The sequence below is a fragment of the Danio rerio genome, chromosome 14 (genome assembly GCF_049306965.1).
Source record: "Danio rerio strain Tuebingen ecotype United States chromosome 14, GRCz12tu, whole genome shotgun sequence".
Classification (NCBI taxonomy): domain Eukaryota; kingdom Metazoa; phylum Chordata; class Actinopteri; order Cypriniformes; family Danionidae; genus Danio; species Danio rerio.
This window is the reverse complement of record NC_133189.1, coordinates 10,991,451-11,009,309: the sequence shown is the minus strand read 5'-3', so window position 1 is coordinate 11,009,309 and position 17,859 is coordinate 10,991,451. Positions and strand designations below refer to the sequence as shown.

General features: G+C 35.3%; 1 protein-coding gene and 1 long non-coding RNA gene across 3 annotated transcripts; one reads left to right on the top strand and one right to left on the bottom strand.

Annotated features, from left to right (window-relative positions):
- Positions 1 to 585: 585 nt before the first annotated feature.
- On the bottom strand, positions 586 to 15,492 carry cysltr1 (cysteinyl leukotriene receptor 1). 2 transcript variants are annotated; one of them, NM_001423673.1, is given in 2 exon segments: positions 586 to 2,351; positions 15,353 to 15,492. In NM_001423673.1, a coding segment is annotated over 1 exon segment (1,029 nt). In that variant the 5' UTR covers positions 2,346 to 2,351; positions 15,353 to 15,492; the 3' UTR covers positions 586 to 1,316.
- Positions 5,136 to 13,675, top strand: LOC141377690 (uncharacterized). The gene is made up of 3 exons (XR_012390231.1): positions 5,136 to 6,660; positions 7,836 to 8,781; positions 12,194 to 13,675. It is a non-coding gene; the product is annotated as an uncharacterized lncRNA (long non-coding RNA).
- Positions 15,493 to 17,859: the final 2,367 nt, after the last annotated feature.

Genomic DNA, 17,859 nt, shown 5'->3' with positions numbered 1-17,859 from the left:
TTAGCTCCAACCCTAATCAAACACCCCTGAATAAGCTAATCAAGCTCTTACTAGATATACTACAACAGGGGTGTCCAAACTCAGTCCTGGAGGGCTGGTGTCTAGCAGATTTAGCTCCAACTTGCCTCAACATACCTGCAAGGATGTTTCTAGAAAGTCTAGTAAGAGCTTGATTAGCTAGCCCAGGTGTGTCTGATCGGGGTTGGAACTAAACTTTGCAGGACACCGGCCCTCCAGGACCGAGTTTGAACATGCCTGTACTAGAAGCTTCCTAGCAGGTGTGTTGAAGCAGGTTGGAGCTAAGCTCAGCAGGACAACTCCCATTCAGGATGGAGTTTGGACACGCCTGGACTAAGCCAAAAGAAAATTAACTATTTTCCAAAACACCTCCTCTCTCTTTCTTCCTAAAATAATTGTCAAATAATCATAGCTCTTTGTATTAGGAATGTATATGGAATATTGCTGAGTAGCTTTTGTTTCTCTAAGTCAAGTTAGAAGTTTAAAATGTTACATTTGTAATATATTTCAAAACAAGGTATTTACAATACATTGTGATATAATTGAACATTAATACATTATGAAAACTCTGATATAAGAATATGTTTTACAATGAACACATCTTGTATGGGTGGTTCATTCCGCTGTGGACCCCTGATAAATAATGGGCTAAACCAAAGAAAAATGAATGAAAGAACATCATGCATGCAGAATCCAATAGTTTACATGTTAAATAATTTACATCAACACTTCCAATAATACATAACAACCAATTATGGAGGTCCTGTTATCATTATTAAAAATACAATATAAAATGTTTTTAATGGCAAATATAGTAACACATTTCCACTCACAAAAAGTTGATAACTAATATATTTATAAAAAAACAGCATTGTATACAACAAACTTTTTTGGCTCCCTGATAAATTGCTTTTGTTCCTTTCTTTTATGCCCCTTTCGAAGTTGATTTCAGATGAGAACATAATAATAGGTAATTTATTTTCAACATACAGTATTTACACAAAGTTACAACATATATTAACATTATTATATATCTCAAAAAGCTGTCATAAGAACATGTTTTACATATTGGAAGCACATTTTCTACAGACTGGAGTCATTTTATATAATAATGAATTAATAATAGATACCCATCCTTCATCGAAGTCATGCACAAAATCTGCGGAGTAGTTTTTACTTTTAATACTGGAATGGAGTAAATAGGATTTTCTTCATTGTTTTTCCTTCTTCACCTTCTTAAAACTGCTTTGAAGAATAAGCTTAATTTCGTCTTTATCTTTAACACACGTTCATTTCCTCTACCCATGTGTGTTTGAACCATTACAGCTCTGCAGTTCACTATCCTCCGCAGGTGGGGAGCTTTGGAGAGGATGACGGCCCTTGTGTGGTAAAATGGCGTTTCCAGAAGCCCTGCGAAAGGTTGATAGACGGTGTCGAAAGTTCTCTCCAGAGAAGAAGTAGAGCATCGGGTCAAAGCACGAGTTGGCAGCAGCCAAGCAAAGCGTGATGACCACAGACTTCTGCATGTAATTGACTTCCTCACAGGTTGCACTTTTGCGGCTTTTGAAGTGGAGATGCAGTGTGCGTTGTATATGATAGGGCATAAAACTGATCAAGAAAGCCAGCATCACCACAATGATTAATCGAATGGCTTTGTTACGAGTGTAACGCTGTTTGTTTGCACCACTAGTGTTCCTAAGTAGAGTGCGCAAGATGCCAGCATAGCACAGTAAGATGACAAGGAAGGGGATGATAAATCCCACTACCAGGGAAAAGTAATTGAGCATGATCAGTTTATCCAGGCTGCCTGGCTTTTCTGGTGGTTCAAAACACTTGGTTTTATTAGTCAGTGGGTCAGTATGCTGACCTGAGAGCAGAAAAGGTGAACTGGTCATGCAAATGAAGATCCAAATGCACACACAAACTATCCATGCCTTCTTCTCTGTGGCTAGCCTCAGATTTTGCACCGGGAATACGATCGCTAGGAAGCGGGTAAAACTCATAGCCATCATGAAGAAGACACTGCAGTAGAGGTTTACATAGAGTGCATAGGAACTCAGCCGGCAGAGGAAGTCCCCCAGGTTCCATTGCCCTTTGTTGATGTAGTAGAGCACCCGGAGGGGCAGAGTGCTGACACACAGCAGGTCTGATACACCCAAGTTCAGCATGTAAATGTGGAAGGCTGAAGTCTGACGGTAGGTACGAAGAAGCACGTACAGTGCAAAGCCATTGCCCATCAGACCAAAGACAGTAATGATAGAGTACACCGTAGAATAGACTTGGTTACGGAATTCATCGATTGAGGGGCAGTCTGTTAAGTTAGCCATTGGTCACTAAAAGAAAACAGAAAGAAATATTAATATGTAGTGACAATCAAAATTACTGTCATAAAAATTGTTCAGAAAGTGTCATCTTATAGAACTGTCATGAGCAGCCAACCCAGACTCATTTTGAAAATGTACCACTACATACATTTCTGGAGTGTGCCAAATAAGTCCCAGGAGCTACGATTTATTAATTTATTTTTTGCAGTGATTGATTTTGCAAATCCACGAGAGGCTGCTGTGTATGCTTTTTGAGATCTCACATTTCTCTCGCAAGTGCTATTTGCGCCTGTTGTTCTCATGTAAATCAACCAAAGGCCGCTGTCTACTGACTGACTGAATGACTGACCAATCTACTGACTGACCCACCCTCCTCTCTCCCTAAACCCAACCAATGGTGTTTTCAAAAGCAATGATTGACCCTCCCACCAACTTCTCTAAATCTAACCAACAGTTTAAAACGGCAATCCAAAAAAACGAAAAGCCCTCACCTGATATTTACCACATTTTCAGATTTTACCACATTCTCACCCTGTTATTTACTTGTTATTTTTGCCTTCGGTTTTTCCCATACCCACTTTCTGGAACAGATCTTCGCCAGACTTGAACTTCATCATCAAAATCAACTCCTCTCTGCATCTCAAGTCCGCCGACGTACATGGAAAGCTAACTGGACAAACTGGTAACAGCGGGAAAGCATCCATGAGGAGGTAAGCGGTCAGCTGGTAAGTGCGAAAAGGAACATATGAACAATATTGTTTGTTTTAAAGATGAAATGCAGCCATACGTGCTTCTGGCTACATAATTCCCAATATCCAAAAATGTATATAGGGCTACGCTTTCAGAATGAGCCTATGTTGTGGGCAGCAGTCGATGTCTCGTACACAATATATTCACACTAAATAAATCATACATTTCACGAATACACAGTTAAGTGGGAACCAGTGTAGTTCTGACTCACTTGATCACTATTTTAGACTATAGACTCTAAATGGTATAGATTTTGTTTATAGATTGTTGTGTTTAAGAGGTGTGTTGGAATGTCCATGTGTGTGCCAGTAGTTTTTGTGGTGTCAATGGTTTTACAGCCGACATTTGCTGAATACTAAATGTGTACAGTCTTCAAGAAAATGTGAAAAAAGAAAATGATTTTTTTTTCTAATGTTGGGGTAGTTTTAGAGAATAAAACAAGACTAAATTTCATGAAAAAAATAAAAAAGTTGTTTTTTTCTGCTGTTAAAAAGATTAGATTTTTTACAGCAGAATTGGACAGTTTATAGGAAAATGTACACATCTGGGACAATGGACCCTTCCCAAACTCCACTCCCAATTCTTCTTGTCCATTAAGATTTCAGTATAATCCATGCACTCCCCAATCAATTTGTGCAATCCTCAGGAAAATAGTGAATAATTTCTGTATAAATTACAAACTGATTTCAGACAAAAGTAGACATAAAGCCCTGCAATATGCAAACAAGGTATATATTCAGGACATGAGCATATTTTTAACACAATAAAGACGGAATCTATAACCTACCAATATAATAATGGGAAATTCAGATTAATAAAAAAAAATGTTACAAATTGATTCCCAAATTATTGCTGACTGTCCCGGTCTGATAACAGAAAAGACCTGTTCATCAATGTTGAGTCCTCAGATTTCGAGTCCATTCATTTAGCAAGTTGCAGCACTGTTGATTGACAGCCAATGGTGAGGCTGTCCACACAAACATATCAATTTCAAACACTTTTCTAGGTATCAGGAAAAGATTAAACATATACGCCCAGCCTTTCTTGGAAGCTGTTGACTGCAGTGTAAGTACTATTCGAGGACATTTTAACCATTTTTCATGTTAATGACCAAAATAACTCTACTATGCATGGTTAGTCTCTTCTTAGACTCTTGTAGGAGAAAGTGGCAGGTCACAGAATATTGGCATTATGATCGGCTGGATTGCATGTCAATCAAAGTACACAGAAATTTCATAGACTATGTGTTTTACACACTCTTCACGCAAGACTATGTGGCCTCAAAAAAACAACAGGATGGTTCAATTTGCTGATCATATGACAAGTTAATAGATTGATAACAGGAAGTCATGAATCAGCGTACAGGAAGGAAGTATGCGGTGCCAAGACAAGAATCTCTCCCTACACAGTTAGACATACATACATACTGTGCATTCATACATAAAGATGGCAGCATTCAGCATTCATACACTTGAGACAGTGATGAAGCAACTGAGGAGTTTCAGATTTTGGGGACTTTTAATGTTTACTTTATACAATTTTGTATATAGGAACATGATTGTAAGTTATGTACTCTCTCTTTCAATATTTGTTTTATAATTAATGTTGATGATTGCTGAAAGAATTTTGCAGTATTTGATTGCATGGCATAACAGTCTACATGAACATGAAGTTCTGATACTTGATAGGTTCTGATACTTGATAGTGTACTTAGTACATTGTAGAGTTTAATAGCGTAGTTCTTGCAGGACCAGTTCTCATGCAGGCCTGTCTCCGTCAGCTCTAAAGATGATGGCCATAGCTGATTTCCATGCACTTTATTTCACTTGTCATTAGTTACACATTTCCTGAGGCCTGTAGGCCACAGCCTAGGACTTACTATTACTACTTCTCGCCAGGAATGGGCAAATATATATTGAAATGTATTTTAAAACAAAATACCAAACACCTCCATTTTAAGTGTATAAAAATAAACTACAAAATACATCAGCCAAAAAAGTATGAAAATAAAATACTTTTACACGAGCTTGACATTTTTTTTTTCTACGCAAACCATTTATCGATGGGGCCTAGTGGATCAGTCCTTGCACCATTACACTGATTTAGTGAAGTAAACGATTGAAAACAACAGCTTTTGCCCTAATCCCAATTCTACCCCTTAGCCCTTTCCCTTACCCCTACCTCTTGTTTTGTGCGTTCCCTTGAAGGGGTAGGGGTGTTCCACTTCTCTTTAGCTTGATGGTGTAGGGCTAAGGGGAAGGGGTAGATAGCCCTTCGATTTTTCACACTCGAAACCAAGGGGTAAGAAAATTTCCCAGAATACACCAGCCACAATGACAGGACAGTTGCACCCGGAGGTAAGGAGATCCACAAACTAGTTTTTTTTTATGCCATTATTACGAATTTTTACAACAAACAAACACATGTTTTAATATATTCATAATCACTTTCGTGTTTTACTCTCATGCCTTTAAAAAAAAACACTAAAATAAAAACAGCTAAATTTTAATATAATCCATAATCATAACTCCTGTACAGCAGTTCCACAACATTCTGACACTCGAATAACCTGTCAGTAATGTCTAGTGACTGTGAATGACTTTTTGTCTGCTGTAATGTTAATGTTGTTTTTGGTGTGTTTACATAGATGAATATGGCCACTGTGTAAATGCGCAGTATAGTTATGATCTTATTGCCACATTACATCGTTATGATAACATAATATATGCCTTCAGTGATTGCCTGAAGATAAATACCAAAAAATAACACAACTGGAATAACTACAGCAGTGGCGATCGTCTGATCTTTTATGAAGCAAGGGATCGCGATGACATCTGATGACGTATGTAGGTACTGTAGTGCTGTCCCATTTCTTAGAGGTAAATTTTGAAGCCCTTCCCCTTCACACTCAGTTTTAAGGGAAAGGGGTATGGGTATGAAAATAGAATTGGGCCTTTTTCTGAGCAAGCTTCTCTGCACCTCATTCACCTCTATGTGAAATGTAAACTTAAAGAAATGTAACTTGTGAAAGTTTTATTCATAAAACTTACATTATTTATCAAAACGTGTTTATTGTTTTAGTATAGATTTGGTACAAAGTTCATACAGAAAGTTCTGTCTTGGAGTTGATCTCTTTAATTACTGTAAAAACCATTTAATGCAGATAATGAGTTGGAATAGAGTACTAAATCTCTTGATTGTGAAAATTGCCACCACCTCTTAAAAGTCTTATATTTCAACATCTTTTGCAATTGAAATCTTCAAAACTTGCTTTAGTCATTTCCATAAATCACATTTTTTTTTTTTTTTGCAGTTGTACTCTTCTAAACACGATATAAAACATGATTTCTCAACAAAAAGTTGGGAGTTTTTTGACCATAAAGGCTGATTTATACTTCTGTATCAAGCGCACGCGTATGCTACGGCGCAGCCTACGCATTGACGCATAGCCCTACGCCGTGACCGTCGGCGTCGCTGACGTGCACCTCTCAAAAATGCAACTACACGTCACAACGTCGAATAGCGCAAGCTCTGTGATTGGTCGGCTTGGTATCTGTCACATCCATCAGTGACCACCTGAGGGCGCTGTAGTGCATCAGGACTCTGATGTTAGCACTACAGCGTCCCAGAAAAACTACATTCTCATACATACCACGCGCATACACCGGAACACCTACACTGACCTGTCATCTCAGCTGTTCTGTGTTATCGTTGATTATCTGGACTATATATTCTACCATTCCACCTTTGTGATCGCGTCGTTTGTCTTCCTTGTTCGAGTATTCAGTAAGTCCAGTATTCTGAGTTTGTTATTCTGATCCTGTTCTTGTATTTTGCATCAGTCTAGTTCGTGTGTTATTGTCTCGTCTGTTTTCTAATTAGGTTTAGTTGTTTGAGTTTGTTATTCCTGAGCCTCGTCTCTGATTTAGTTTATGGTTTTGTCGTTTATTTGTTACTTTGTATTCATATCACCTTGTTGATCACAAACAAAGGTGGAATGGTAGAATATATAGTCCAGATAATCAACGGTAACACAGAACAGATGAGATGACAGGTCAGTGTAGGTGTTCCGGTGTATGCGCGTGGTATGTATATCTGCGTCCCAAATGGCACACTATACACTATGCACTCATGCACTATGTACTTATGCACTTACACACTCAACAGGGTGGTATATGTATATAGTGGCGTCCCAAATGGCACACTAATGTGTTTTTACTAAGCGAAAATTCAAGCCGTTTCCCTGATGATGTTTGACGGTCGCCAAATCGGTGAAATAAACGACCGAATTATCAAATAATATCTGCCGTGAGTATTGCCGCATTCACCATCGGGAGACGCTAAAATCACTGTAGTAGGAGAATTTTGCTTTCACCATCCAAAATAAATAAAGTTATTCAACATGTGCGTCTGATAGCTCTGCCCCTTCCGCTACGTAAGCAAACCTGCGGTCGTTGAGTGCGTGAAGTGTCCATCATTCCACACTTCTTTTTAGCGGCTGAATGAGTGCATCATCCGGGTAATTAAAGTGCACTTATTATTTTTAGAGTTTTCAGTGTGAACGCACTACTTACACTATTTATACTACAAAATGGCATAGAATAGTGCATAAGTATGCGATTTGGGACGCAGCTTATGAGAATGTAGTTTTTCTGGGACGCTGTAGTGCTAACTGAGTCCTGATGCACTACAGCGCCCTCAGGTGGTCACTGATGGATGTGACAGTATCGCCGACGAGTTAAGGTGAGACCGACAGTCATGTGAGCGGCGCCAGCCCTATGGAGTGATTGTTTACAAGTGTGGAGTCCTGTGAAGGAGCTCCGGATGGAAAGTTTTGTTTTGTGTTTACCTCATAGTTAAAGTTGTTGCATGTCCGCTGGTTCCTGCCTCAAAATGAGCGAGTTTGAGCCACTTGTACATTCAGGAAGCCTTCAGAAAGTACAAAACAGCAGCGAAGAAACTCAACACAGAGGAATATTAACACCTCACTGCCCACTAGCGTTTTGGAAGTATTAATGCAGACCAACAGAGACAGTGCGCAGAAGTATAAATGCAGAGCTACGCGCGTTGCATGTGCCGTGGGTTACGCCGGTCACTTGACGGAGAAGTATATATCAGGCTTTAGTAACCGAGTTTTAAAATATAATGATTTTACCACGTTTTCAGATTTTACCACATTCTCAAGTTATTTACTTTTTTATTTTATTTTTGCCTTTTGTTTTTCTTTTACTGGCTTTCTGGCTTTTTGAGTTCTTCACCAGACTCTAACCCTGTCATTGTGGTCAACTCCTCTCTGCATCTCAAGTCCGTCAACCTACATGGCAAGCTACTGGACAAACTGGTAACAGCGGGAAAGCTGTCCACACTGAGGTAGGCGGTCAGCTGTTAAGCGTAAAAATAAAAATGTTGTCATACCACCCCGTAGCATTTGTTTTAAAGTCGAAATGCAGCCATAGGTACTTCTGGCTACAATATTCGTGATCTCCAGATATGTATATAGGGCTACGTTTTCAGAATGAGCCTATGTTGGCTGAATTAGGCAACCTAGTTCCAGCATGAGCCTGATGAACAAACTAGACTGACAAATGCTCAGCAATGGCCCAACGGCCAGTCAGAGGCTTCTCTAGCTGTTCAGTGTCTTTCAGTAAATAAGGCACTAATAAAAAAAGTGTTTTTATCACCATACACTGTTAGACCTTACCGGGGTTTTTTACAGTAGAATACTGGCAACACTGTTGCCAGCCACTCACAGTAAAAGTTCGGTTACAGTAAGTAACTGGCAACAGTGTTGCCAGTTAATTACTGTAACTAAACCATTACAGTGAGTGGCTGGCAACAGTGTTGCCAGTTATTTACTGTAACTGAACCATTACAGGGAGTGACTGGCAACAGTGTTGCCAGCTATTTACTGTAACTGAACCAATACAGTGAGTAGCTGGCAACGGTGTCGCCAGTTAATTACTGTAATAGAGCAGTAGTGGTAACTAACTGGAAACTGTGTACAGTTAATTACTGTATTGTAGTGTTACAAATCACAGCATTATACTGCATACACATTAATAGTATGTCATATATAGTTATTGTAGTGTTACTAAAATTAATCAGTATTCTTAGCTGTTATTTAAAAATAGAAGGCATAACATTTTTTTAGACAAATTTATTTTATTGTTTCGGTACCAAACAAATAAATAACAGAAAAAGTATAACAAAATTAAGAAATCAGCAGATATAAATATTGTCTTACATATTACAGGTCTGCACAGTAAGTCTGCGGTCACATTAACGTTTGAGTATGCAAAATTCTGTCATACTGCACTGCGAAGTGGAATTAAACAAAGCGAGAAGTGGAATTAAACAAAATATTTAAAGATTGAAAAAGCAAGCCAGAGAGGTCATGTTTTGATCTTTGATTGGTATCAAGCAATCACATGATGTAATTCTGCATGTCAGCGTTCTCCAAACTTGAATTTTCCAATGCTGCGAATTATGAAATTTGTCTCGTGAGCTATCATTCCAGATCTGCAGTACTCACATGCGTATGAATGGAAGTCTAAAGGGAGAATAGTGCAGTGTGACCAGGACTTTAAGCTGTAACTCTAATTAAACACACCTGATCAAACTAATTAAGGCTCGTTAGAAATCTACAGGTAATGTTGAAGAAGGGTGGGTACTAAACTCTGCTGCGCTGCAGTTCTCCAGGAACTTGGAGTTTGACCCCCATGGTATATAGCAGGGGTGCTCAATCCTGTTCCTGGTGATCTACGTTCTTGCAGATTTCAGTTGCTACCCATATCAAACACACCTGCCTGTAATTATCAAGTGTTCAGGTCCTAATTAATTGGTTTAGGTGTGTTTGATATGGAAAGCAACTGAAATCTGCAGGAAGGTAGATCAGCAAATGAACAGCAAAAAACACAACATAATTATTTTACATTTTAAAGTTTTAAATAATTAAAAACTTTGTCAAATCTTAATAAAAAGTTTAAAATAATTATAAAAAAAATAAATAAAGTTGACAACACCGAAAAACCAAAGGATCCAATCTTTTATTGTTATAATTATCTCATGACAACAAACTTTTTTATTGTTTCAAATATAAATGCATAGGTGGAAACACTGCTCTGAAAAATACTTAGCAACAAACTCACAACCTGGGACCTGACAGTGGAGCTTTTGTATGTGGATGGCTATGTGTATCATGTTTCTGTGATTCCCTGTGATGATGTGCACATTACCTTACTGAGATGATGGAATTTAATTTTGGCTTAGTTGCCAGAAAGATACATGAAACTGTTCGCATCTGAACATTATGGCAGTATGCAATATCCAATAAATACATATACTTAAACAAAAGTAATGTAAGAAGTTATATGAGGAGAGGCTAACTAGCTAACAATGTAGCTTTCAAGTACACAGTTCAAGATAACAGCAATATAACTTAAAACACAGCCTTATTTTAGAAATCCTCAAAAACATTTGAACACATTTTACTTACTCATTGTAGATTCTTAGTTAAAGCCTAAAACATCAGACTCTACATCTGAATTGATGGACAGAGAATAGAGCACACTCAGCAGTAAACAAATCAAACACCTGGCTCCCTTAAAGGGCCAGCATTTTCTGAAAACTCTTTCTAACACCTTTGTGTTTAGAATAAGACAGACAGCCTGTGGGAGTGTGTGGTGATGCCTAAATCATTATTTTTTGCCTTTAAAATGCACGTCTCTATAAATAGCAACATAAACCATCAGAGTAGATGAGACAGTAATGGTTGAACAGTAATTTGCTATTTATTGTCAGTTACTATCTGTAATGAGTACATAAAGTAAATTACTGGAATTTATTCTTTGCATTACACAATTTCATACAAAGTCTACTCCTTTTACAGTAAAATAAAATGTGTTAATAAATAATACATGTTTCCTTTTATTACAGCAAAACACTGGCTATTTTACAGTTATTTACTGCACAATCTACAGAGTAACAGTGCAGTTATACTAATTAAACACACCTGATCAAACTAAATCTAAAGGAAGTTTGTTGAAGCAGGGCTGGAACTAAATTCTGCTGGGCTGCGGCCCTCCAAGAGTTTGACATCCCTGGTACATACCATATTTTCAAAGGAACTGCCAGCATTTATCACAATCAAGCACATATCATTGAATAAAAACAATAAAAATATAAAAACTTCATCCAAAGCAAAAAAATAACTAAATAATCTGATTCTCATGTTGTTCCAAACCTGTAGTAATAATAATAATTAAAAAAAAAATAAATAACCTGATTAATACATTTATTTAGGAAAGCCTTTATACTATACTGTTAATGCCACTTTTACCTACTTCATTTGAAGTTTTCCAAACAAATTAATTGAGTCTCAGCAAACATGTATGTACGTGCTGTTTAAGATATTTTTTAAATAACACATTTTTACTAGTTATTTAGCAAAATACTAATATTCAGCTTAAAGTGCAATTTAAAAGCTTAACTATAGGTTAAACTAAGCAAATTAGATTAACTATAGAAAAGTAAACAAAGTTATAAAAATGATTGTGATAATTTGGTTGCTCTGTGTGAATATTTTTGCCTTTAAATGCATCTCGTCCATATCTTTACCTTTTAATTAGCTCTGTGACGTTAACATTGGTTGACTCCTGATACTCAATGTTAAAAACATAAAAGGAACAGAAGAAAACACAGAGATGGCTGCAGAGAAATTTAGCTTATCATCAATGGATTGTCTCACTTTCTCCTCAATACTGACCATACACATACCAAAACTGAACAGTAAGAAATATAAAGCATTAGAGTACATGGGGTAATAATTGTTGAGCAGTATTTTACCATTTATTATCACAGTAACTATCTGTAATGGGTACATAAAGTAAATTACTGTAATTTATTCTTTGCACTACAAAATTTCATACAAATCCTGCTCCTTTTACAGTAAAATACTGTTTCATTTTATTACAGCAAAACACTGGCTATTTTACAGTTATTTACTGCATAATCTACAGTAAGGGTTAACAGTGTAGGTATCTCAACATGCAAACCAAACAAAAGCAGTTCAAAACAGGGAATAATTCATCACTAATCATAAGTAAAATATAAGATAAAGACAAACATGATGTTTTGTGGAGGTTGAAACAATCACAATGTAAATATAAAGCTAGACTCATATAAAACCAGAATTACAAATGTAGATGTTTTCAGAGTTAGTATTCTGTGCAATGCATGGGCAAAACTCTAATAATCAACATAAATCTGCTTATTGAGAATTAAAAGAAGAAGAATTAAATTAGGAAATAAAAATGTATGTACTTTCTACATTTAACTGTGGAATTACTCATTTGTAATTACACATTCAAAAATATTTATTCGTAATTGAATTTAAAGGGATAATTCACCTAAAAATGAAAATTTAATCTCTCTTTACCCACCCTTAAGTTGTTCCAAAAGTTTATGTGTTTCTTTATTTTGTTCTACAGTTGAAGTAAGAATTATTAGCCCCCTTGTTAATTTTTTTCCCTCAATTTCTGTTTAACGGAGAGAAAATTTTAATAGTTTTAATAACTCATTTCTAATAACTGATTTATTTTATCTTTGCCATGATGACAGTAAATAATATTTTACTAGATATTTTTCAAGACACTTCTGTACAGCTTAATGTGACATTTAAAGGCCTAACTAGGTTAATTAGGTTAACTAGGCAGAATGGGGTAATTAGGCAAGATATTGTATTGCGATGGTTTGTTCTGTAGACTATTGGAAAAAAATATAGCTTAAAGTGGCTAATAATTTTGACCTTAAAATGGTTAAAAAAAACAGCTTTTATTCTAGCTGAAATGAAACAAATAAGACTTTCTCCAGATAAAAAAAAATATTATCAGACATACTGTGAAAATTGCTCTTTTAAACATCATTTGGGAAATATTTAAAAAAGAAAAACAATCAAAGGAGGTTTAATGATTCGGATTTCAACTGTATATTTATTTATAAAGAATACTATGAATAAAACTGAAAGCCTGCAACCATCGACTCAGGAAAAACAAATGCTATGGAAGTCAATAGTTACAGGCTTAAATCTTTCTTGAAAATATCTTTATTTGTCCTCAACAGAAAAACAGAAACTCCATGTTCCAGGTTTGTGAAGGGTGAGTCAATGATTTTGACGATGAATTTTTAATTTTGGGTGAACTATACCGTTAACCCTATTCATTTAGAACTACATAATACGTTTAACTGTTTCTTGTACATATATCACATTAGGATCAATTATTTGTTTGTTATACGATTGTGTAAAAATATAAAATAAATATAAAAAATAAAAAAGATCACCCTATTGTTTTAGAGTATACAGTATCGTTGTATTGCATTTTAATGCATCTTATTTAAAGTTAATATAAGTGAATGTTTACTATTCACATAGAAATCTGATATGTGGCAATATATGCAAATCACTAATTTAACAAACAAGCATCAGAATCACAAATATGTACATGCTCAAACATTTTAACTATAACTTTTGGTTTGCACAAGGAGTCAGCCAGAGCTCACACTGAGATCTAATCTCACCATCATCCAGTCTATATTGGAAGATATAAAGAAAAAACAAACAAACTTTGACTATTTATTAAAGGTGGTTTAAACCTGTAACTATTGACTTCATTAATATGTGTTTTTTTCCTACTATGAAAATCAATGGTTAGAGGTTTTCAGCTTCTTTCCAAACATTCTTTAGCCTTCAGCATAATAAACATATACACAATAATTTGGAACAACTTAAAGATGAGTAAAAAGTAGGTACATTTACATTTTTGGGTGCACTATCCCTTTAAATACAAAATTGCCGTTACTTGATACAAATTATTATACAGTTGAGTCAGAATTATTAGCCCTTTTAAATTATTATCCCCCCCCCTGTTTATTTTTTCCCCAATTTCTGTTTAACGGAAAGGTTTTTTTTTCAACATATTTCTAAACATAATTGTTTTAATAGCCTATTTCTAATAACTGATTTATTTTATCTTTGCCATGATGGCAGTAAATAATATATTTGACTCTATATTTTTTAAGACACTTCTATACAGCTTAAAGTGACATTTAAAGGCTAGGTTAGACTAGGTTAATAAGGTTAAATAGGCAGGTATGGGTAATTATTCAAGTTATTGTATAACGGTGGTTTGTTCTGTAGACTATCGGAAAAAAATATATAGGCTAAGGGGGTAAATAATTTTGACCCTAAAATGGCCTTTAAAAAAATTAAAACTGCTTTTATTCAAGCCAAAATAAAACAAATAAGACTTTCTCCAAAAGAAAAATATTATCAGACATACTTTGAAAAATTTCTTGCACTTTTAAACATCATTTGGGAATTATTTAAAAAAAGAAAAAAAGGCGGCTAATAATTCTGACTTTAACTGTAGGTAAAATATCATGCTTTAATTTATAAAAAAAAAAACAATTGTGATACTTCACGAAAACTGCCTGCAAGGCTCTATATGCTTTTAAAATAATGCCACATATAATTTTTTATTATATTTATATTATATTTATTTTTATTATATTTATTTTAATTTTATTTATAATATTTTTAGTATTATTATGATAGTTTTTTATGTGTTAACTGGTATGAAAAAAAAAAAAAAAAAACAAAAACAAATCAGCATTGAATGTAATTTTACTCTAAATGCATTTGCATACCCAAATGCACTTACCACTTCATCGTTTTGATCAACCAGTAAATAACATTTATCAAAAAGTTTAGACAAACATGGTCTTCAGATTAAGTTGCAGCTAGTTTTACATCAGCTATTAATTTATTTGTACTTTAAGTAGCTCCATTCTGCCTCGCGAGCGCAATTTATTTGCCATTTAGAATAACTGTATTCTTTTGCATGTTGCACACATTCCTTACATTCCTTAGTTGTACGTTTAAAAGAACACACCATCAAAAACGAAAGCTCTGTCATAAATGTCGTCTTTCATCTACAGAGTACAAACGCAGCATTCTGGGGTGGGAAACAGATCCTATAGACTTCCATTATACAGACACTTATTTAAACACAACCAGAAAGTACTGCATTGTTAGAGCAAACTATATCTAATTTTCATGACGTTAATAGTTTGCCAATAAAGTAGATTATATAAAAGTCTGCGAATGTTATAAAACCAGCAATCATACAAAACTTTGAGAGATAGCATAACGCATGCAATTTAAATGGTTAACAAACAAAAAACTGTACAAAAAGTTTTTGTACCGTTATCTGCCGTCTTCTTTCGAGCAGCCGTCCCGTCAGTTTAAATGAAAGGTTTCCTTCCTCTGACATAGATCAGCTTTCTGATAGAGCGCACGAGAAACTCGGTGCGCTCATGAACGCGTAGGCAGCGCCTCCCTTCTGGGGAACTGGGTGCCTCCGGGGCACAGCGATGGGCTTATAATTAACGTGTGACGTTAACTGAACAATGAGTGAACATAATACAGCAGAGATCCTACTCTCTAAACAAAAATGTGGTTCGTTAGTGGTTCGTTAACTCGCAATCCGTAAGCACTTTAAGTGGTGCAGAGCTTTATCGGATGGTGCAAGTAGAGCTAAGGGTTAGGATGTTCCGTTCTCAGAATTGACTAGAATGGCAAAAGAATATTGTCTACCCGGTATTCAAATGCTGACTTTTAACCATCTCATAAAATTAAGTAAAAAAAAAAATAAAATGTGAAAGATAACTTTATTTATTTATTAATCAGGGGTTGCCACTGCGGAATGAACCAAGAACTTATCCAGCACATGTTTTACACAGCGGATGCCCTTCCAGCTGGAACACAACACTGGGAAACTATTCCCTGCTGAAAAATCCAGCTTAAACCAGCCTAGGCTGGTTGGCTGGTTTTAGCTGGTTGATCAGCCTGGTTTTAGAGGGGTTTTGGCCATTTCCAGGCTGGTTTCCAGCCATTTACACACTCTAAATAGGAATGTGTTGAAAACAACACAACATGTGTTATTTTCAACACATGTCCTGAGTGTGCTCAGGGACAACACATGTTGAGTTAAGTTTAACACACAAAATGTGTCATAAAATGTAACACATTAATGTGCAGCATAAGTTGACACACAGATGTGTTATTTTTGTATGTGTTTAACACAACTGTGTGTTACTATTCGTTTTTTGTAATTTTAAATGTAAAAAATATTATAAATGTAAAATCAATATACAAAATCTCACAGGGAACATTAAACACTGTTCACATACTGTTTAATTTTCCCAAATGCATTCAAATGTTTTACAGCAATTCATTGTACATAATATAAAAACTCACTTTATAAAAGTATTCATTAAATTGAACTCGTATCTGTTACGCATGCCAATAAAATGTCAAATATGTATGAAACATATCCATTTTCAAAATTATTCTCTAGTGAAAGAAATTAATAACCATAGCACACTGATTATACATTCACCCACATGTAAGGTGCTTGTCTTAACAAAACAAATCATTGTCAAATCTAGTCAAAACACTTCAAACATTTAGGTAACCCTTTATAGTAACGACACAATATAAATTATTTATTAAGCATTAGCAAGTACAGTAGTTGATTCACTATTTGTTAAGCATTAAATCTACATTATAAGACATTAGTAATGGGTTTCTAAATACAGCTACAAAGGCTGTTTTCTTGACTTATAAGCACATTTATGATGTGCCTAACAATTGTACTTTTACAATTCATACTTTCAAATACAAATGGTTTGTAAATAATGCAGTCCTTAATTTAGTAGTGAAAAAATAATCAGAAGCAAAGTGTGAAGGTACAATTATTAAGCACATTAAACATTTACCTATAAGTCAAGAATACAGCATTTGTAAACCGCTAATGTCTTATAATGTAGAGTTAACGCTTTACAAATTAATGAATTCACCATTTGCTAATGCTTAATAAATGATTTATAGTGTGTAGTTATTATAAAGTGTTACCAAAGTTTCAATCACTAATATGTTTAAAACAATATTTTGTATTTAGGAGATACATACTGCTGATCACAAAATGACAAAATGTCTAGAGGTCTGTAATCTATTAAGTCCCCAGGCAGCAAAGCAAAGAGAAAACGATTTGTTCTGATGACACTGAAGAAAAAAATATGTTCATCAAAATACTTAACTCTTAAAACTCTCGTTCCCTGTGTGTCCTGACTCTTCAGAAGGGCATGAATTAATTTTAAAATGATCTGTTGAGATGTTTTAAAAAGGAATTTAAATTATGATATGTTCTAGGGCAACGATTTTGACTACAAATTAAAGTTAGGTTGTGACTATCAGAGAGTGCATGCATTTCCCTTAAATGCCAATTTACAAAATCATTTTAAAGACACTTTGGATAGGTGTACATGCTTATTTCAATTAGGTACAAGACTGCACCTTAGCAATTAATTCCATGACCTTTGATCGTGTGCAAGATGACTGGGACAAGGACAAGTCATATATATATATATATATATATATATATATATATATATATATATATATATATATACTCAAAAAAAAAAAAAAAAAAACAGAAGACAGTTGGCATGGATACTGAAGATTGCACAGCCAGAAGAATTTGAAAAGTCTGTCTACAGCACAGGTCAGGCTTTCAGGATCGAGTGAAAGAGCAAAAGAGTCATTCTTTGCCACAGCTACAAGTACACGTACACGTACAAGGATCCATGTCCTAGACAACCAATAGAAACCAACTGCGGCAGAGCTGACTTCAGGGTCCCTTTCATGGAT